The 21,497-nt window shown below is 42.2% G+C and overlaps 1 protein-coding gene across 10 annotated transcripts in view; it reads right to left on the reverse strand.

Annotated features, from left to right (window-relative positions):
• Positions 1–6,464: 6,464 nt before the first annotated feature.
• Positions 6,465–21,497, reverse strand: part of pfkfb3 (6-phosphofructo-2-kinase/fructose-2,6-biphosphatase 3) — a 78,200-nt gene continuing 63,167 nt past the window's right edge. For 2 of the 10 annotated variants that reach the window (XM_062983302.1, XM_062983299.1), the window contains exons 12-17: positions 20,936–20,998; positions 18,936–19,117; positions 15,623–15,808; positions 13,244–13,266; positions 11,236–11,286; positions 6,465–9,040 (exon numbers count right to left, since the gene is read on the reverse strand). In XM_062983302.1, the coding sequence (XP_062839372.1) occupies positions 9,034–9,040; positions 11,236–11,286; positions 13,244–13,266; positions 15,623–15,808; positions 18,936–19,117; positions 20,936–20,998 (512 nt within the window). In that variant the 3' untranslated portion in view covers positions 6,465–9,033. The remainder of the gene's footprint in view (positions 9,041–11,235; positions 11,287–13,243; positions 13,267–15,622; positions 15,809–18,935; positions 19,118–20,935; positions 20,999–21,497) is intronic. The other 8 variants (XM_062983300.1, XM_062983303.1, XM_016993531.2 and 5 more) reach the window with 8 other exon arrangements.

Below are 21,497 nucleotides of genomic sequence, written 5' to 3' on the forward strand. Positions count from 1 at the left end.
GCAAGAGCTTTCATCTCAGATTCAGGCTCCTTCAACCCACCTGTCTTCTTCTTATCTGTCAATCTCTCTGCCTTTATGACTTTGAAACAACAGATATTTAAAGAGGCACTGCTTTCTTGCATCGTTTTGCCCTCATGCCTGTTTGTGAAAGATATACCTGTTGAAGATACTGGCATCATTAAAGGTATGCATCACTTCTAAGTAAAAGGTTTGCTCACAGAGTTTTACAAGGTTTTGCCAAAGATCGCTGATGCTTCACAAGACTACAACTTCTATGAGTCAGAGGCATTACAGTGCTATTAAACTGCATCAATTTCATTGTGTAGATGAGAACTTGGAACCTCTTAGCAGAAAAACAAAGGCCAAAGACTTCTGTATATTTGTTGTGCTGTTTGACCCTTTTGTGCAGCTGATATTGTAAACCAGTGGATCCGGACCTGACATTTAAGTACAGGTTTTACCAAACAGACCACTTATTAAGACAGGAAAATCCTGTTCACTCCACACAATATTTTTTCCTTAACTAGCTACAGCTGAAATAACATATATCTTTTCCAATACTGAAATCACTGATTCATCCATCCTTCCATGTGTGAGTATCTACACTATAGACTGAATGCAATTTGATATCATTTTAACAGCCCTGGATCAATGCTATGGGATCCTGGGAATTGTAGTTTGGTGAGCCACCAACTCTATTTGGTAGAGAGAACTACAGACACTGTAAAACTACAAATCCCAGGATTCCATAGCATTGATCCAGGGCCATTGCATGAGCAAGTTGCTTCTGGTGTGAGAAAATCAGCTGTCTACAAAGATGTTATTGTTGTTTTTATTGTTTTTATTGTTATTTTAAAGCTAAGTGTATTGTTTTAATCTATTTCTGTAAACCGCTCCGAGCCAAACTGGGAGTAATAATCTAATAATAAATAAATAAATAAATAAATAAATAAAATGTTGTCCAGGGGATGCCCAAATGTGTTATGATTCTGCAGGAAGGATATCAGCCAGCACGCCAACACCTTAAATCATGAAAAAGCCTCCTAAGATCTACAGAGATATTTGCAGAAACAACTCAGCAAGCAAGAGTCCAAAAGTGGCAGGCTAAAACCCAGAACCTTAATTCATGGCTGATACCGGATGAGAAACTCCCTCCTGGGTACACAGAAGACTGGGCAACTTGGAAGGCAGTTAAAGTGCATCAATTGTGCAGTGTAGCTTCACCCCTTGACTCAGGTTTAGAAAGAAGGGTGGCATGAGTTGTTCTGCCTCAGGCAGCAAAATGTACGATTCCACACCCACAGTAATTTACTTTCCCACTGGAAAAGTGCAGATAGTGTAGATGTTTCCACGAGTTACCTAAAAAGGGAGGTTTCTTCAGAGAGGAAAGGAGCATTTCAATAACCTTAGATAACCCAGTTTCCAAAGGAGAGGGAGAAATGAGAGCAACAGGCAAAGTCGGGCAAGAGCCACAAGGGACTGTCACCACGAATTATTTATCAAGAGCATGGTGCTGTTTCCCTCTCTCGGCAACATCTTCTGCAGGGAAGCTTGGAAAGAACCATATTTGATGTCCCTCCTTTTTACAGGCGAGCCAGTGAGGATTCTCTTCATTGAAGCAGAAAACAAGGGAAATGTAGACCTTTCGTGGAAGAAGTCTCAAAGCAGGGAGGCATCATGGTTTAATACTTTGCAATGTTTGTATTTAGATTGTTTTAGCTATGGCAGTTGAAGTGGTATTAAACTGCATGAATTCTACTGTACAGATGCACTCCAGGTTATAATAGGCTTTATTCTGAACCAGATAACACCTTCAAACAGCAAACTTCCAGTTGATGAACCAGCCTGGACACAGGATATTATTTGAGAACACAGAAATGCTGGACCATTCCAACAACTATCATGTCAGACTACACAGAGAAGCCATTGAAATCCACAAGCATGTGGACAACTTCAACAGAAAGGAAGAAACCATGAAAATGAACAAAATCTGGCTACCAGTATTAAAAAACTCAAAAATCAGAACAGTAGATGGGAACCAACACTCTGAGGGCAGAGGACAGCTAATGACTGAACAAAGGATGCCCCCAGGCAAGAGACAAAACCTTTCCAATGCTAATTATGGTGATTACCTGAAACATTAATGCTGGCTTCCCAGTGACAAAGGACTCTTGCCACACCCTGGACTCTACACAGATATATATTCTTTCCTTTCCTTACTTAGTTTATCCATACCTCACAACCTCTGAGGATGCCTGCCATAGATGTGGGCGAAACATCAGGAGAGAATACTTCTGGAACATGGCCACATAGCCCGAAAGACATACAACAACCCTGTGATCCCGGCCATGAAAGCCTTCAACAAAACAAACTTCCAGTTGTAAAGAAAGACATCTGACCACTTGAAAGCACTGACAGCTGAACTGACTTACTTTTCAATCCCTGGTCTCTCCCTGCAATCCTTTTTTTGTCGTGTATATTAAGCTGAACAAATGTGGGAATGATCCTGACTGCTTTTCTTCCCAGAAAGGCATGAAGGGATTAAATCACCCAGTTAAACCAGGCCTACGCTCTTTGTTCCTTGTGATGCATCAAGATGAAGGCAACCCACATGCTGTTCTGGCACTTGGAAATCCATGTGGGAAGCCACATGGGAAACCTCAGTTAAGGAAATTTCTGACAGTGAAATGCCTTCCTAAAAAAGTCTTTTTACATATGCACAGCCCCTTTTTCTCCTCCTCCTCCTCTCCAGCTGGAGGTTTTATTGGCAGCATCAGCATTGAGTGGGCTGAAGGAACACAGACTTTCTCCATTGTCTTGAACCAGGGAAAATGGGATTGTCCTCTGTCCAATCCTAAGTAGCTGTGTGTGTGTGCCAACAGCAAAAAAAATATACTGTGGCTGCTTCCCGAATCCTTTACTAAACATACACAAACAATAAAACAGAAAGAGCCCTCATCATCTACATTCAGCATATTTTTAAAAGCACACAGAGTGGGACTTTAGGCGTCCAAAAGCTCATGGAAATCATGAGCCAAAAAAAAGGGATTTCTGGAAGCATTTTGTAAGACCAAGTGGTCTCAATGTGTTTTTTGTATACAGTAGAGTCTCACTTATCCAACATAAACGGGCCGGCAGAATGTTGGATAAGTGAATATGTTGGATAATAAGGAGGGATCAACGAAAAGCCTATTAAACATCAAATTAGGTTATGATTTTACAAATTAAGCACCCAAACATCATGTTATCCAACAAATTTGACAGAAAAAGTAGTTCAATACACAGTAATGCTATGTAGTAATTACTGTATTTACGAATTTAGCACCAAAATATCACAATGTATTGAAAACATTGACTACAAAAGTGTGTTGGATAATCCAGAACGTAGGATAAGTGAGTGTTGGATAAGTGAGACTCTACTGTATATAGAAAGAGTGTATAGAAAGAGTTTTCCACTAACAGAGATTTTGTGCTCCCAACCTCAGTGAATGCAGTGTTGACTACTCATTGACCTCCTCAAACTACAAATCCCAGGATTTTGTAGGATGCATCCATGGCTCAACATGCTGTAAAAGACAAGAGTATGTGGGTCATACTTCAAGCCCTTTTGCTTAGTCAAGCACAATGAGGTTTCAACAGAATTGAAATGGAAAATCACTGCTTGGGGGAGGACATTTTTGAAATCTAGCTTTGAGAAAAGTAGGGCTTATTGATAACAATGACGCCTCTATTGGAAAGAGCAGAAAAACATCTTTGAATTACCCTTTTGTGGAGCCCAAAACAAGGACAGTGGAAGAATTTGGTAACTGAGCTGTAGACAAAGCGATCTTATCACAGTCTCATCTCAGCGTCTTATTGGGCAGGGAAGACTGTTGTGGCCTCTGATGAAAACAATCTCCACTGTCCCTAATCTGATATTTACTAGAGGAATAGAAAGAAACCCCTTATTCTCCTTTCCCCTGGAACCTGAAATAAAACTGGCACACTCTCACAGGATATTGGATGGACATCATCATATTAGCAGTCTTCCAAATTTTTCTTTCCTCCTTTGCTTGATTAGTTTGTGGGTTTTGGGGAGGATTAACCTATTTACTTTGTTACATGATCCTATGATTCAAGTTCACAGCTCCTACTATTTATTTATTATTTATTTACAGTATTTATATTCCGCCCTTCTCACCCTGAAGGGCTGATCATAATGTACATATACAGTAGAGTCTCACTTATCCAACATAAATGGGCCGGCAGAATGTTGGATAAGCGAATATGTTGGATAATAAGGAGGGATGAGGGAAAAGCCTATTAAACATCAAATTAGGTTATGATTTTACAAATTAAGCACCAAAACATCATGTTATACAACAAATTTGACAGAAAAAGTAGTTCAATACGCAGTAATGCTATGTAGTAATTCCTGTATTTACAAATTTGGCACCAAAATATCACAATGTATTGAAAACATTGACTACAAAAATGCGTTGGATAATCCAGAACGTTGGATAAGCGAATGTTGGATAAGCGAGACTCTACATGGCAAACACTCAATGTCATATGACATAGAGACAGAGACAAAGACACAGAGGCAATTTTAACATTTTCCAGTTTCTGGCTTCATGAGGGTGTGCTCGATTCTGGCCACAGGGGGAGCTGCTGTTTCATTATCCACTGTGACACCGAGTCCTTAATGGATTACTTCCTCATTCTTCCACACGCTGCTGGACGATTTTTATGGTGTCATTTTGGGAAATATATATATATAATATTCTACAATACTCCAAAATTGTCCACGTACCTAGCTGAGGTAGTAGCACTTTTGTTCAATATACATAAACTCATTTAACATTATTGAAAACAGCATATAAAATTTTGCATCTCTGATGATTTGACCATTATATTTTTCTCCAGAATATAAAAAATAAAGGAACTTCTTGGCCTTTAAAATAATAGAGGGTCAATTATTCCAGAATATAGTTGTTTGGGCAAAAGAGTATTTCAAGATGGCAGGCAATGGCTGCTGTAGGAAGAAAAAGGAGGATTTGATGAGTTATCCATTAACTCTTGATTAATACACTCTATATGTGGCTGCCTTTGAAAACAATTCAGAAGTCAAAAGCTAATGCAATTGTCCAGCTTTCACATTAAGGATGACATTGCTGGTCCCATACCAACCACAATGGCTTGTAACTGCTCTCCAAGCTCAGTTGAACCGGCTAGGTTTCATCTCCAAACATCTCAAGGCCTTAAGGAAGACATCAACCCCTCCTATTTACCTTCTGGAACCCAAGATCTTCAACAGAAGTTGAATACCTATATCATGACCTATATCATGGTGGGATGTTGGGTATATGAGACAAGGCATTTTCTGCAGCAGAATCTTCACTTTTGTCACCCTCTCAAGGAAAGCCAGGTGGTCTCCATCCTTGCTGACCTTTCTGGAAGGTAGCCATGGCTTGTTTTGTTCTCCATGGCATTCAGTATTTAAAATGCTTAGCTCCAGAAGCAGGCCAAGGTCTCTCCTTCTATCTTAAGTGCCACTGCCTTGGAATCAGACAGGGAGAAGACAATGGAGGCATAGCTTCATCAGGCTTCGGTCCAGAAGATGAAAGACTTTCATGTATCCCAATTGTCATAGTCTGGGCTTTGGAGGCAGACACAGCTCCATCATGCCGACCTAAGCCCAGATGCAGATGGAAGGTCCTCCCTCCATTGCAAGTGCCACTGCCCTAGCTATGGAGGAAGAGAAGTCCCAGCTCCATCCTGCTTGGCACCAGAAGATGAAAGGCCCTCCTCCCTGCACTGCAACTGCAATTGCTTTGTTTGTCACACAAGTCAGATGTTCCCACCTCAACATCTTTAAACTCACCCGACGATGCACAGATGCACAGTACTCACATCAACGCAATCACCATAAGCAGCTTGCATTCTCTGATGAATCTCCTTTGGGGTGACACCTTGTGCTGTCAAGAATTCAGTGACTGCACGTTGCTTAAGACGCACTGACCGACCGTCTACCCAGGGTTCCATACTTCATACTTTAACAACACAACCATTTAATGCTAAGGCTTCCCGCCAAATGGAACTGTAGAGAGTCTTCTGAACAAGCCAGGACCTGCCGCAGACCAGTACTGTCATCTGTTGAGGAGTTACGAAGGTAGAGGCATTACTTTTCATTCAACCCTCGTATTTAAGCTCCACATCTGGCTCTTTGGTCAGTCTTAGTCTGGATAATTATTTGGCTAACTTTCCTCACAAGGTTGGTGTGAAAGGGACAGCCTCACATTCTCTTAATGAAATATGGGATAAAATAAATAAAACCATAGAATTGGAAGGTCGTGAAAAGGGTAACTAGTCCATGGACACACCCAAATAGTAAATATAATGGACAAGAAAATTAATCATACCAATTGGGAAACACCCATTAAGCAATAAAACATTTTGTGAACAGACACACAGATGCATGAACATCTTATTTCAAGAAGATATTTAATTGGTCCAGCAACTGCAAAATATACAAATTTCCAAAAGGCAGACCCTGTTGAGTTCGCTGGCACTGCTTCGTCTCAGGCAACACCCTCTTCCCACCCACCAAAAACAAAACAGAAATTATTCCAAATGCAGAGATATAGATATATATACAAAATTAACATCACACGTTGAAAAAAATGCACACTCCTTTCTCAGTTCTTGCAACATCCGTTAAATATTAAATAAATAGCATTTTTGCTATTAAAAATGATAAAAATAGAAATTCAAGTATCAAAGGAAAAACACAATCAAAGAATGAGTCATCGGTGTGGTTTTCAATTGCCTTTCTCTATGCAACCAATGGTATCTTCATCATGGCTGAGCCTCCCCAATGGGTCGTTCTGCGAAAAGACTAACTCACCCAACATTAAATGTTCCCCTTTTCCCCTACTGTAGTATTGTCCCAGGATTTCCTGCTTATATGGTCCAGTTATATGGCCCTCGGTTTCCAGTTTCTACAACCTATAAGACTAAGCAAAGAACAGCTTGCTTAAAGGGTGTTGTTATCACAGGGCAGCAGAAGTAATGGTGTTTCCCTGCAATGGGTTTATCTAAGCGGGACAGAAGGCAAAACAAGGACCACAAAAAAAGCCACTTGTTGGATACGCGATAAAGTCATGTACACTCTTTAAAAAAATTAAAGTCAGGGAGGAAACAGAGAATCCCAATCGCTAAAAAGCTGGGAGGAAATAAAAACCTCGTTGTTGTGTGCAAAAACACTCTGAAAACACACTCTTCCCCTCCCCAAAGCGGATGGGGTTTTAAAACTGTCGCTAGAAAACAAAAGGGTTGTTCTACCTATACACAAGGACGCACTTAGAAATCCTTCCACACTGCAAATCCCTGTAAAAATGGTCAGCCATATGTGTCACTTTAATACTACTTTTTTTCAATACAAAAAGGAAAAAAACAAACATACTAAAGCACTTGTCACAGCACAAGGCCGAGGCTGAAGGCACTGCTATTCGCCTTTGCAAAGCCAACCTCAAACGTTTCCTCGAATTGCAAACACACAAACCACTTCTGACTTGCCTATCAAGTCTTTTAGTCTGAAAATGTTCAAATGATGGCTAGGAAAGGGGTCCGAAATGAGCCTGCGTTTGCTTTTGGATGCCCAGATTTCTTGCAAATGCCCAAAAGAGCACAAGAGAGCAAAGTGGGTCCCTTCCAATGAGACTGCAAGTCCCATCAGCCCTGGTGAGCAAAGCCAATGGTGAGACAATGTTGGGAGATGGATGTCCGATGGCATCTGGAAGGACCTGCTTTGCCCAACCCTGCTTTATAGATCCAATTATACTATTAGATCCAATTTTAAGGGGTGTTTGGCCTTTGTTGGATCAAGATCAATTCAAGCCCCCAATTGGGAGACTTTATTGGGGGGGAAGGGGGGAGAAAACAGAAAATGGAAGAAGGCAGGCTGTCTTGCATGTAGGGAAATGACACTAGTGGAAATGGAAAGGAGTCGATGGTGAAGGTGTATCTCTAGAGAACTAACAAAAACAGCCAACTAATCCTCAGCGCATCCCCAATCGCAACGTCAACAGATTAGTCTTCTACACTCCCTTTACAGCTGGATTAATGCCCTGTGTAAATGGGGTGAAAAGGCAGAAGGAAGTTTTTTAAAAATGAAAAGCTAACTTGCAAAAATCCACAGTCCATGCCTACAATACACTCATGCTCCTTTCTCCATTCGGTCAAATCAAAATCAACAATATTTTCAGACCGTCACGTGCCACTTAAAACCACTTATCACCCGCAACCCAGGCCATCAGCTGCCTGCTATGATTATTATGAGCAAAGAGATTTCCCAGCTCAGAAAGGCGAATGAAATTCCCTCTTTGGAAGGAGACGCTGCAAATTCTGCCCACTCCCAATCCCAAAACAGCCATAGGTTCTGCAGGTAAACAACACATTTCCTAAGCGGAGTGTATAGAAGAGGCATGCAAACTGTTTCAAGAGCGGACACACTGGTTGGTGACTCCAAAAGCAGCCTTTATGACCTCCTCTCTAGCTATATTTTCCATATGTGCACAGAGACGGTCTGGTTTTACAAACACCGTGCCTCTCTCTCCTCCTTCCTTAGCAAGGCAACAATATCGCTTTACAAAAATCATAACAAAAAATAAAAGTAACTGATCAGGATATAACCATGTGCAATGTAGTACATTAGGTCCTACTGCAGTCTACTAGGGAGGAGAGATGAAGAAACAGCTCAAAGATCAGCATAATCCACAGTTTACATTAGGAGATGCTTTCTTTTTCCTTCTCCCGGTTATCAGTCTCTGTTTCTCTATTTCCCCTGCCCTTAAAAACTTCCAATTTCTATTCAGTCCAGGCAGGCAGGTGATCAGATCATCTTCCAGGGCCATCAGCCTCAAGTCAAATGGAGTCGTTCGTACAGCAGACGCAAGCTTCGGAGGATGGATGGTGATGCAATGGAGCTGGGCTTCCGTCGGCGGTTTTTCAAGCTTCGACCCAAGAAATCTCAAGATTGCTTCTAGGAACAGTTCAGGTTCTGTGACCAAAAGAGAGACAAAGGGGGAAAAGAAACTTTTGAGCCCATGGGGTTTTAAAAAGTTTTTTAAAACACTTTTTCAATGCAACAGCAGGAGAGGAGCAAGACGCAATTTGCATGCAAAGGGCTTTTAAAAAGCAACAAGAATCCACCACAGAGATCGCTGTGGAAACATTATCAGGGGAGGTAGTAGTAGCCACAGGGCAAAATGACCTAGTTGAAGACACAAGGAGTCTTAAGACAAACAGGCTGGAGTTTCATTCATTTCCCTCCTTCATCTCCTCCCCTGGACTGAATTGTGAAAAATATTTCATCGTGTCGTAAGCACGGGTCACTGGAGCCAGTGAAATGAAAGCTGGTCTTGTTTGTTTGCTTGGCCTGGAGAAGGGTTTGCATGCTGGCTATTATAGGAAGAGCTCAATGCCTCTGGGCTTGAGGTAGTTGTTCTGATAGTTGGTGGCAAGTAGGTACCAATACAACCCCAAAAGATTCAAAAGGGGAAGAACCAAGTTTTGCAAGCAAAGAGGAGCAATGAAGAAATGCCTGCTACTTCTGAAAGTAACAAACAGCAGTCTACTCCCGCTTTCCCTGCTCACCTTGTGTTATTTTTTTTCACCAAATCATTACAAAATTATATTCAGCAGGAAAGACTACCCCTTGGCTTTTTATAACTGCTTCCCTGATTCTCACGCAAACTGGGGAGAGCTATGGGGAGAAAAATTTGGATTAAGAGACAAAGCTGGCTTCTGTTTTGACTTCATGGAGCTAACCATTCTGGTAGATCAATAAATGGTGAAGATGACACGAACTAAACTATGAACAAAGCATGAGGATGAACAGATCTGATTTTATGTTTGAAATGTAGATTTTGTAATTCATAATGTATTTTAATAGTTTTAACTGTTTTATGCGCTGTTTTTATATTGATTTGTATGGGCATCTAATTGTTGCCGCCCTGAGTCCCTTCGGGTGAGAAGGGCAGGATATAAATGTGAGAAATAATCATAATCATAATCATAATCATAGATGCATGCTGCTATAAAACTAAACATTTTATTTAGGGCTAATTTGAATACATAGTATAATGAAGGATCAGAGTCAACAGATAATAGATACAATCCCCTCATATTGCAAAATGTTTTCTTTCTCGAAAACACTATGGAAAGATTTTCCATGGTATGTTTAGTTATTACAGCCAGCCCTCCATGTTTGCTGGGATTAGGGGCATGACATCCCTCAAATGTGGAAAAACCATAGATAAAAACTGCTATTGGAAGTTTTTAACTTTGGAGACACCTCCCTAAGAATCTCTAGAAGTCTTTCTGTGACCATAATTGCATTGGAGGATCTTCAGATTCCAACATTGATCCTATTAATCAACTCCACAAAAGTTAAATCTGCAAATGTTACGGAAAGACTGAGGCCCTTTCTACACTATCCTTATATCCAAGGATCTGATCTCAAGTTATCTGCTTTAAACTGGATTATAAGAGTCTCCATTGCCATATAATCTGGGATAAGGAGATATCTGGGCTCAGATCCTGGGATACAGGGCAGTGTAGAAGGGGCCTGAACTTTGGGGTGATTTTCCAAATAGGAAGCAGGTTCAAAATGTTAGCTGCCTTTTGTACCATTATACCTGTCTGGAATCTTTGGCTTTTTGCTTCAGGGATATGTTTAGTAAATGCTACAGAAAATGCAATGTCTCTGTCATGTTTGATGAACAATTCTATGTAACTGAGAAACTAAAATACTTTCTATAATAGTAAAAGAAACAAGAGTAGCAAAACACTAGCACATTCCATCAAGTTTTGCTTAGTGAAGGCACTTAAAGAACTGCAAAGGTAAAGGGAGGGGAAAGCAGGGGCCAAAAATGCTGATATAACCCATCTGGTTCAGCAGAAAGCAAATGCTGTGTAAGTATTTCCAGACACAAAGCAGGACCCAAGAAAGACACGCATTTGCTCCAAATGACAGCATTTCAAGGAAAGGAAGCAGTCACTGAAAAGGAATCTCTATTCTTACTTGGGCATCACCAATCACAAGCCTTGCCTCCACCTAAGCTCTCCTCCCAAAACACACAGGGACACACAGACAAAGAAAAAGCCAAGGCAGGTACGATCTAGATTGTTATTTCAATGAGCTGAGGGTAGGTTTGGGGGAAAGCACAACACGCAGAGCAGCACACCATTTACCTTGGAAATATTAGTAAAGCAAAAAGGTTGAAAAGGTGGCAAAGAGGCCGTCTTTCAGCGTGAAAAGGGAAGAGAGAGACAAGCGGTGAAGAAGAGTGGCCTGGCAGCAAAAGTGTCTAAAACTAATGCAATGACGCCAGGGATTTCTCCCCCAACAAGGCGAAATGGTGTTGACAACAACAACGGAAGACTCATCTAAGACAAAACCCAAAAATACTGCCTTATTAAAGGTAAAGGTTTCCCCTCATGTTAAGTCCAGTCGTGTCCGACTCTGGGGGTTGGTGCTCATCTCCATTTCTAAGCCCAAGAGCCGGCGTTGTCCGTAGACACCTCCAAGGTCATGTGGCCAGCATGATTAGATGGAGCGCCGTTACCTTCCCGCCGGAGCGGTACCTATTGATCTACTCACGTTGGCATGTTTTAGAACTGCTAGGTTGGCAGAAGCTGGGGCTAATAGCGGGCACCCATTCTGCTCCCGGGATTTGAACCTGGGACCTTTCTGTCCGCAAGTTCAGCAGCTCAGCGCTTTAACACACTTCGCCACCGGGGTTGCCTTATTACTTGGGACTAATTAATGCAATGTTGTTGGGCCATTAATTCAATTTTCTACTTTCTTCCCATTACTAAGATAAAATGGAAATTGAAAGAAGAGGTCCTTCTCAGCCCTATCATGAGTTATTATTTTATCAGGGGTGGAAGCATGGTTTCCCTTAATAGGAAAATGAACTGTCACAATTATATGTCATATAAAATAAGATAGTTGCCGCCCCAGAAGCCCTATCATAAGGGTTCCTTGGAAAGTATTCTAAAAGAGCTTTGCATTGCCTTCTTTTGAGATGGAAATGTAACCTGCCTGAAAGCAACCTGCGGATTTCAATGTCTGAGCAAGGAACTGGAGCCTCCGGTGGCCTAGGGGATAAAAGCCTCGTGACTTGAAGGTTGGGTTGCTGACCTGAAGGCTGCCAGGTTCGAATCCCACCCAGGGAGAGCGCGGATGAGCTCTCTCTATCAGCTCCAGCTCCATGCGGGGACATGAGAGAAGCCTCCCACAAGGATGGTAAAACATCAAAACATCTGGGCATCCCCTGGGCAACGTCCTTGCAGACGGCCAATTCTCTCACTCCAGAAGCAACTCAGGTTGCTCCTGAAGGCTGATCTTCTCAAGCCTTGGGATTCCAACACTCTAGGTTACTACACTATGCTGAATCTCAACCTACAATTTAAGTTATATTTAAAGCCTTTTTAGCCCTGAAATAGTATTTTTTTTCAGAACCAAATGTTGAGGAACCCATGGACCGCCAAATGAACAGGTACTTCCATCAGACCTCCACTACCTTGGCTGCAGAAGGTGGAATTTGGCATCAAAAAACATCTGGAAGGTCATTCGGCACCCTGGAAGTTACAGGGCTTAAACATAACCACCAAATGGCAGGACATCCTTCCATCCTGAAGTTCTCTGTAGCTTCTGAGAACATACAGAGGGCAGGGAATGGGATCCACAAATAGGGAGATCAGCTATCCTATTTCCAGTGGATTCCGCTATCCTGCCAACGAAAGTCCATATCAGATTCTGCCTCAAATCTCTAGCTAGGTTTCATTTTGAAACTGAAGGATCAGCCATCCCAACCTGATACAGATACAAGGGATGGGGACTCTTGGTTCATCTGGTTCATTACAGATTGTCTAATCATTCTCTTTTCAACTTGGCCATGTCCGAATACAAATCATGTAGTGTATAAAGCTACTGTTTGCTAGAAAACATGGCAGCAGGCAAGACTGATAACAGACAGCATTAGGTTCTCCTTTCATTACAAGTGAGGATTATACAGCTGTCTAATATTCTGCTAAAGTGGGTTAAACCCATCACTTTGTGTTCCCATCAACCCCAGAAAGCTTCGCAAGTTATCAAGTAAGCCGAGCGTGAAAAGCTAACCATCACAGAGCGTGAGGAACAAAGAAAGCCAGGTGAGTGAGTGTGAAAAGAGGTCACCTGCAAAAAGATACTTACAGGCAGGCTTTCCCCAGTAAAGGCTGCAGAGAGACAAAAGGAAAAAAAAGAAAAATGGGAAAGAAATCAGTATGGTTGGCAAAGTTGATTCATGACAGCCAACAGAAAGCTCAAGGAGGGGTTAATCTGATGGCCAAGGAAAGACAGACAAAGAGACACAAAGCACCCGGCTTCAGTATCTACCTGCATTCATGCTCAAAAGTTACAAAATGCCAGCAAGAGATTGTAGAGTCCTGAAACAGAGATGGGCCAACAAGGATACGGAGAGGTTGAGTAGAAGAGTGTGGAACATCTCAAACCCAGAGTTTACTGCCAGCAATTATGACCCTTAATAATATAGAACTGCCTTGTATTGAGTCAGATTAATAGTCACCTAGAGCTCAGTATTACCAATTCAAGCCTCTCCAGATTTCAGGAAGAGGGTTGGACTGGATGGCCCTTGGAGACCCTTCCAACTCAATGTTTCTATGGCTCTTTCTTAACTTTGGATACATTCATAAGTTTAGATTTCTTCAAGCATCTAAGCTAATGACATTAAGAGTAAAAGAATATTGCTACGCTATCAACAAACTGTTGTTGTTGATAAACTTTTCAAATTATGGCATGATGATGAAAATGAGGTCTGGAGCAGAAAGACTTTGCATTTGTGTTTCTCTCAGGGATGTTTATCAACATCCCTATTTTTGGCCCTGCCTTCAGTATATACTTGTGGTCAAATTATACATGAGTATACAGGCAGTCCCCAGGTTACAGAACAGGGTAGGTTCAGTAGGTTCGCTATTATGTTGAATTTGTTATGTCGGAACAGGTACATTTTCAAGTGTAACTTCAGCCATATATGTATGTGTGTATAAGTATATATGTGTCTATGTGTACAAACACAAACACACACACACACACACACACACACACACACACACACACACACATTGGAGTTACACCTTCCCCTATGGGTGAGAAGTGCAAGATATAAGTATTGTGTTAAATAAATAAATAAATAAGTTGGATATTTGTAACTCGAGGGACTGCCTATATACAAATATCTTACTTACAAATGGGAGTGAGACAACATCGAGCATGATATATCTTTAAAAAGGTAAAGATAAAGGTTTCCCCTGATGTTAAGTCCAGTCATGTTTGACTCTGGGGGTTGGTGCTCATCTCCATTTCTAAGCCGAAGAGCCAGTGTTGTCCGTAGACACCTCCAAGATCATGTGGCCAGCATGACTACATGGAGCGCAGTTACCTTCCCGCCGGAGTGATACCTATTGATCTACTCACATTGGCATGTTTTCAAATTGCCAGGTTGGCAGAAGCTGGAGCTAACACTCCGCTCCTGGGATTTGAACCTGCAACCTTTCAGTCTGCAAATTCAGCAGCTCAGTGCTTTAACACACTTCACCACCAGGGCTCCTTCTTTATACTGGCTCAAAGCATATGCCATCATACCAAAGGTAAAAGGGTGTTGGATTTTGGTTGTGTGTCTATGAAATGTAAATCAACTGTTTCTGCTGTTTTGCAAGTGTGTGTTTCAGCAATGAAACAGTTAACAGCAGGCCAGTTTGACTGACAGCCTGCTGTGACCTATAAGACATGATTTCCGGCCTTGGAGGTCGGAACTTCCTTTGGACTAAGGAATGTGCTTTCTTATCTCTTGTTGAGCTGTGTGAGAGTGCCAAGCCGAGAGGCAAAGGGAAGAATGCCAGCTTCTAGCGATGGACTTTGCAGTTTGTAAATATCTCTGTAAATATTAAATAGATGTTTGAACTTCAGACTGCAGATGTCTTTGAGTCTTGACTTTGGAAGAATTGGTGAGCGCAGAAAAATTCACCAATTCATCAGGGTGCTGGTCCGGAGCATGATTGATTGATGGTGTTGGAAGAAACCCACCCATCACGCACCCTGACCCCTGGCACTGATCTTGACAAAAGGTAAGGTAAAGCTTTTCCCCTGACATTAAGTCCAGTCGTTTCCGACTCTGGGGGTTGTTGCTCATCTCCATTTCTAAGCCGAAGAACCGGTGTTGTCCGTAGACTCCTCCAAGGTCACATGGCCGGCATGACTGCATGGAGAGCTGTTACCATCATACCAAACCAAGCTCAAAACACTCAAACATGTATTAAATTCAGAGTCAATTTTAAAAGGTTAATGTAAGTAGAAGTAGAAAAAAGCTTGGGCTGTAATTCCAGCGGAGGTACCGGCCTTTTAAAAAGGGATCAAACTGCGTCAACAAAGTACTACCTCCCCAGATTTAAAGCAACAGATAGCACAAGCAAGCAATGACAACAGCCACGACACTCGGCCACCAACAGCATCACCGCCAGCATCATACACATACACAAAAAAAGGCAAAACCACCAACAAAAGAAAGTAACCAACTTGTCCAGGCACCTGGGTGGGCACCTCCGGGGGCATACAGATGGTGGGCAGGGCAGCAGAAGCGGCAGCGGCGGCGGCCACATGCTCCTCAAAGCTGTTGATGCGAGGTTTTTTGGTGGGCTCTGGGCTCGCTAGAGGGGTGACGCTATTGCGTCTCATGAGGGTGTTAGGCCCCTTCTTTGCATCCTAAATTAGAGCGAGACAAAGATAAAAACAAAAAGATCATAAGGAAGAAGGCGAAACGTATGAAGAAAGCAGTTCAAAAAGAAAAAGCAAAACAACACATGATGGGTTAAATTGATCTGCCAGCACATACCAAACCAAAAAAAGGTGAAAGTTGGGGGAAACTTGGGGGAGATATTTTGAAATGATGGGAGCTCCCACTCTTGCAAACACAACATATAAAGAGACTCAGCATACTGTTTCAAGCCTGGGTTCAAACTTAAAAGTCTCTATCAGACCTCTGAAAAAAACAAGGATAATATAAACCAGCCATGGGCAAACTTCAGCCCTCCAGGTTTTTAACTTTCACAGTGTTTGACTTTAACTTTCACAATTCCTAGCGGTCGGTAGGTTGTTAAGAATTGTGGGAATTGAAGTCCAAAACACCTGGAGGGAAGTCCGAAGTTTGCCCATCCCTGAGCTAAACACTGCAACTTTATGATGATAGTAAGAAATACTTAACGAAGACACACTGAACATATTATAGTGAAAAGTCCAAAGCATAGCAATATGGCAACCCATCTAGCCTGCCTTTGGATTCACTATCCTGCCTCAAATATGGCTAGCACCGTAAAAGTATTGCAAGAGTGCATTAAAGATAGCAAAGCCCTTCAACCGTTAATACCAAATCAGACTTCACATCAACTGGGATACGTGAGAGCCTTGCCAGCTCTTAAGTGAATCTTCAAGAGGACGAATTTCCACCAGACAAGGGTCCATCCAAGAAAAGCCTCTGCTGCTAACAAAGGACAATATGGTTTTTGCTAATGCCACGATTTAGGAAAGCTTGTTTAGACCTTTCAAGGTCTGAAGAATTGAGATAACCTCCCACTGCCCTAGATTAGGTTTGAGATAACGCTTCTCTTAGTGGGCTTCTGGTATTTATTTATTTTTCATGTCAGGAGTGACTTGAGAAATTGCAAGTCACTTCTGGTGTGAGAGAATTGGCTCTGGAAAGATGATGCCGGGGATGCCTGGATGTTTTGACCATCCTTGTGGGAGACTTCTCTCATGTTCCCACATGGAAATGGAGCTGACAGAGGGAGCTCATCTGTGCCCTCTCCGGGTTGGATTCGAACAGGCAACCTTCAGGTCAACAACCCACACTTCAAGTCATCAGCCCTGCCGGAACAACGGTTTAACCCACTGTGCCACCGATATGTATTTGTAACTTGGCTATGGTTAGAGAAAATGGGGAGCCAGTCTGGAGAGGTTTCAGCATCCTTCACTCATGGGGTTCCTTCTGAGACTGAATACTGGATCTTGCAACTCACTTTTTACCCGCCATTGGAAAAGGTCTGCAGACAAAGAAGGTTTGCTATCTCCTATCTAACTATCACCCAAAGTATGTATCAGGTCTCAATTCAAACATCATTTGGGTACAGGGACCCTGAACATTCACATGAGGGGATCCAGTAAGATCTTTTCCTCAATCACAGCGCACCTGTGCTCCCAAACCTCCATACTACAAGGTGTCAAAGCCTCAAATGCACTTCCAAACTGCTGCTTAACAAGGCAATGCTCAGCACCTAACTAAAGGCATTTAAAGAAATCAGAAGGTCCCCTTCCTACTATGATTTAAACATCTACAGGAACACATCCATACAGCCACCTGCATTCTCTTCCTGAGATTTTTAGCATTCAGATTCCCATAAAACAGACATTGGCAAACTTCGGCCCTCCAGGTATTTTGGACTTCAACAATTCCTAACAGCTGGGGCGGGGTCGAAGTTTGGCCATGCCTGCCATAAAGAGTCTTAAGATCTCGTTGAGTTTACAAGGATTCCCTCAATTCACAAAATGCAAATATTTTTTTTATTTTCGCCAAAAGGCAAACTGTGCCTAGACAGGCATTGAGGGGCATAGAAGAAAACTTTTCCAAAGTTGGAGTGGGCTAACTCTTAATGGGCCTCGGCCTTTAGGGCTTATCCCTCTTTTTCAGCCAAGGGCAAAGGGGAAGAGATGTGGGAGAATGTCATCCAGGAACGTGTGTATGTATGTGCGTGTGCGTGTGTGTGTGTGTGTGTATATTCCCTCAGTAGATTTTTCATGCTTTTTATCTCAATGGCATCCACTGGGAAACTGTGGTTTTATGCTCAAGGGTGTACCCACCCTTGAGAAAACCTTGAAATACTGCCCTTTGTAACATCAGTCTTGTATCCATGAATGGGAGTAAGGTGGGATACGAATTTCAACAAATATTAGCACCAAAGCCAAATCCTTCACAAGGGATCACCCTTAGGTCTCAGGTTTTGTCCCTTAAGTCTCAAGATGTTCCCTTGCCTGGCAATATACTAACAGATCTGGGAAAGGGTGTGTGTCACCTGTCATGAAACCAAATGCATCTCCATATTAACTAGAACATGCTCTCTTCACGTAAGTTTTTTTAATGTCCAACTAGGCAATAAATTACCCCTTCTCACATACTTGTTTTTCCATAAACTGTCCTGTTTTGGGGAGTAGGCATTCTGCAAAAGCATACAACTATAAGGACCCCACCCAGTGTTCAGCCAAGACATAAGGCGAGACATTTCAAATGCCTAGAAAGAACTATTAAATGCAGTTCTTTTCTACTACTTACTGCTACAGTTACTCTACTACAGTGGGCTGCAAGATCTGCAAGATCTGGATCAAAAATACTTTAAAAATTCAAAATACTGTTATAGTACAACCCCAGTGTCTGCGGGCGACACCTTCCTGCACTTACCATAGAAAGACCAACTCATGGATAATGGTGAGCCCTATCAAAAAGAAAGCAGGGAAGGATGTCTCACCTCTCCCTGACTCCACTGGGTAGACTGGCATTGGCAAACTCTGGCCCTCCAGGTGTTTTGGACTTCAACTCCCACAATTATGGGAGTTGAAGTCCAAAACGCCTGGAGGGTCAGAGTTTGCTCATGCCTGAGGTAGGATGTGATGGAAGCTCAGTTGATATGAATTCAGTTTCTTTATATAAAGGACTTGAACATTACTGGCTTCGCTATTCACGAAGGGAACGAATCCCCCGTGGATATGGAGAGCCAGCCGTATTTACCACGACCGCCATCCTTCCAACATAAACTGACTGCCAGGAAAAAGAAGCACTGCTTACAAGGAGCGGGCATCCGTCTCTGAGCGTTTTTCTAAAACACAGACGTCTACCCGGGGCCTTTCCCTGCACACAGGGCGGGGGGGAGGAGGGCTCAACGGGCGGCGGGGGGCCGCTCACCTCCGGTCGGTCCCGGTGCGTGTTCACCGCCTCCACGTTCAAAGAGATGGACTCCACTCGGCAACCTTGAAGGAAACAGAGGAAAGAAGACAAAACACGATCAGTTACTTGGGACTCAATGTTCACCATGAAGAAACTAAACTGGAAAATTTTGCAAATCAGGAATGCTTTAGGGAAGAAAAAAAACCAAATTATAACCAAGACGGATGAAGCAGTTTAATCATTCTTTGAATCAAGCATTCAGTAACCAGAGGCGGAAAGGGTATCTTCTCATTCGTTTGGAGATGTTTTAAATCAGGGCCTCTCAAACAAGTGTTTGGGATTTTGGTTTATTTACCCGTATATACTCAAGTATATGGGGCCCCTGGTGGCACAGTGCATTAAAGCGCTGAGCTGCTGAACTTGCGGACCAAAAGGTCCCAGGTTCAAATCCAGGGAGCGGAATGAGCGCCCGCTGTTAGTCCCAGCTTCTGCCAACCTAGCAGTTTGAAAACATGCCAATGTGAGTAGATCAAAAGGTACCGCTTCGGCGGGAAGGTAACGGCACTCCATGCAGTCATGGCGTGGTCTAAATCAAGATGATGCTGAAGACCAAGGCAACATGAATCATTCCATGATTTAAAAAAATCTATACACAAAATGCACAAAGATTTTGAAAAAATAAATCACTGGATTACTAATAACCCACTGGATTTTCTTTAATCAGGTTTAGCGCCCCAAATGATTACAGAAGATAGGAACACTGTCTGACACACCCATGTGCCCTGTGGTCAGGGCAAGGCAAGTTCCCTCGGACTTTGTCAGGTGCAAAAGGGGTGAAAATTCACTTGACCGGGAAACAGGCCAAGCTTTCCGGGCTGAGCCCCCTGTCCTCACTGCGCAAGGAATGAAATAAGAGGATGAGGTTATGCTCAGGCTTTGCATTCATCAGAAATACATGCACAATCCACCTAAATTATATAAATTGTGCAAAAAAAAACCAACCCAAAAACTGAAATGACATAACCATATTTGTTTTGCAATATTTTAACCTGAGCAGTATTTGATAGTTCTTTTATTTATTTTTAAACTGAATTTTAACTGAATTGTTTCAATAATTTAAATATAGATTTTTTTTCATGCCAGGAGCAACTTGAGAAACTGCAAGCTGCTTCTGGTGTGAGAGAATTGGCCGTTTGCAGGGGACACCCGGATGTTTTCATGTTTTACCATCCTTGTTGGAGGCTTCTCTCATGTCCCCGCATGGGGAGCTGGAGCTGACAGAGGGAGCTCACCCGCTCTCCCCGGATTCGAACCGCTGACCTTTCGGTCAGCTGTCCTGCCAGCACAAGGGTTTAACCCATTGCGCCACTGGGGTCTCCTCAATATAGATTAATATAATATTTACATTTTGACCATTTTTAATTGTACAGTAGAGTCTCACTTATCCAACATGAATGGGACGGCAGAATGTTGGATAAGCGAATATGTTGGATAAGAAGGAGGGATTAAGGAAAAGCCTATTAAACATCAAATTAGGTTATGGTTTTACAAATTAAGCACCAAAACATTATGTTTTACAATAAACTTGAAAGAAAAAGTAGTTCAATATGCGGTAATGCTATGTAGTAATTACGGTATTTACGAATTTAGCATCAAAACATCACAATGTATTGAAAACATTAACTACAAAAACATTGACTACTAAAAGACAGACTGCGTTGGATAATCCAGAACACTGGATAAGTGAATGTTAGATAAGTGAGACTCTACTGTATAGCTTTTAAAATGGTAAGCTGCTTTGGGTCCAAATTTTGGGGAAAATCTTAACAACAACAACAACAACAACAGGAGCAGCAGGAGCAGCAATAACAACAAAGATAGTAATTCCAAATGTGACTCACCATAGGCCACAGGGGTCAGTTTTAGTACTGTGTGGAGTGGGCATTTCAAGTAAGGCATTTCCTCTGAAAGAAAACACAAGACAACAAAGTAATCAACTGGACAATGCAATCCCGCCCACCAAGTTGGGGCAAGCTGACCTACTCAAAATGAAACCCAGGCACATCTAAATGCATTGACTGAAAAAAAAATTCCTGGCCTTTGTCTCAAAGTCTATTTTCCTCTGGCAACATTCTTTAGATTTTAAGCTCCTTGGGATGTGCTTACTTTGGAATGCTCTGCAAACAGAGTGATACAGTAGATGAACAGAATATTTTTCTGGTTCAACTCTACTTATCCATTAAAATACCTAGCAGTGGAATTCTAAGTAGGTCTACCCAAAGGTCCCACCAATTTCAAGATAGCAGTATATAGCAACATAGGCACCCTTTAGCCCTCCAGGTGTTTTGGATTTCAACTCTCACAATTCCTAACAGCCGATAGACTGTTAGGAATTGTGGGAGTTGGAAGTCCAAAACACCTGGAGGGCCAAAGTTTGTCCAAGTCTGGACAAAGAGAAACAGG

This window comes from Anolis carolinensis, chromosome 5 (assembly GCF_035594765.1).
Source record: "Anolis carolinensis isolate JA03-04 chromosome 5, rAnoCar3.1.pri, whole genome shotgun sequence".
NCBI classification, from domain to species: Eukaryota; Metazoa; Chordata; class Lepidosauria; order Squamata; family Dactyloidae; genus Anolis; species Anolis carolinensis.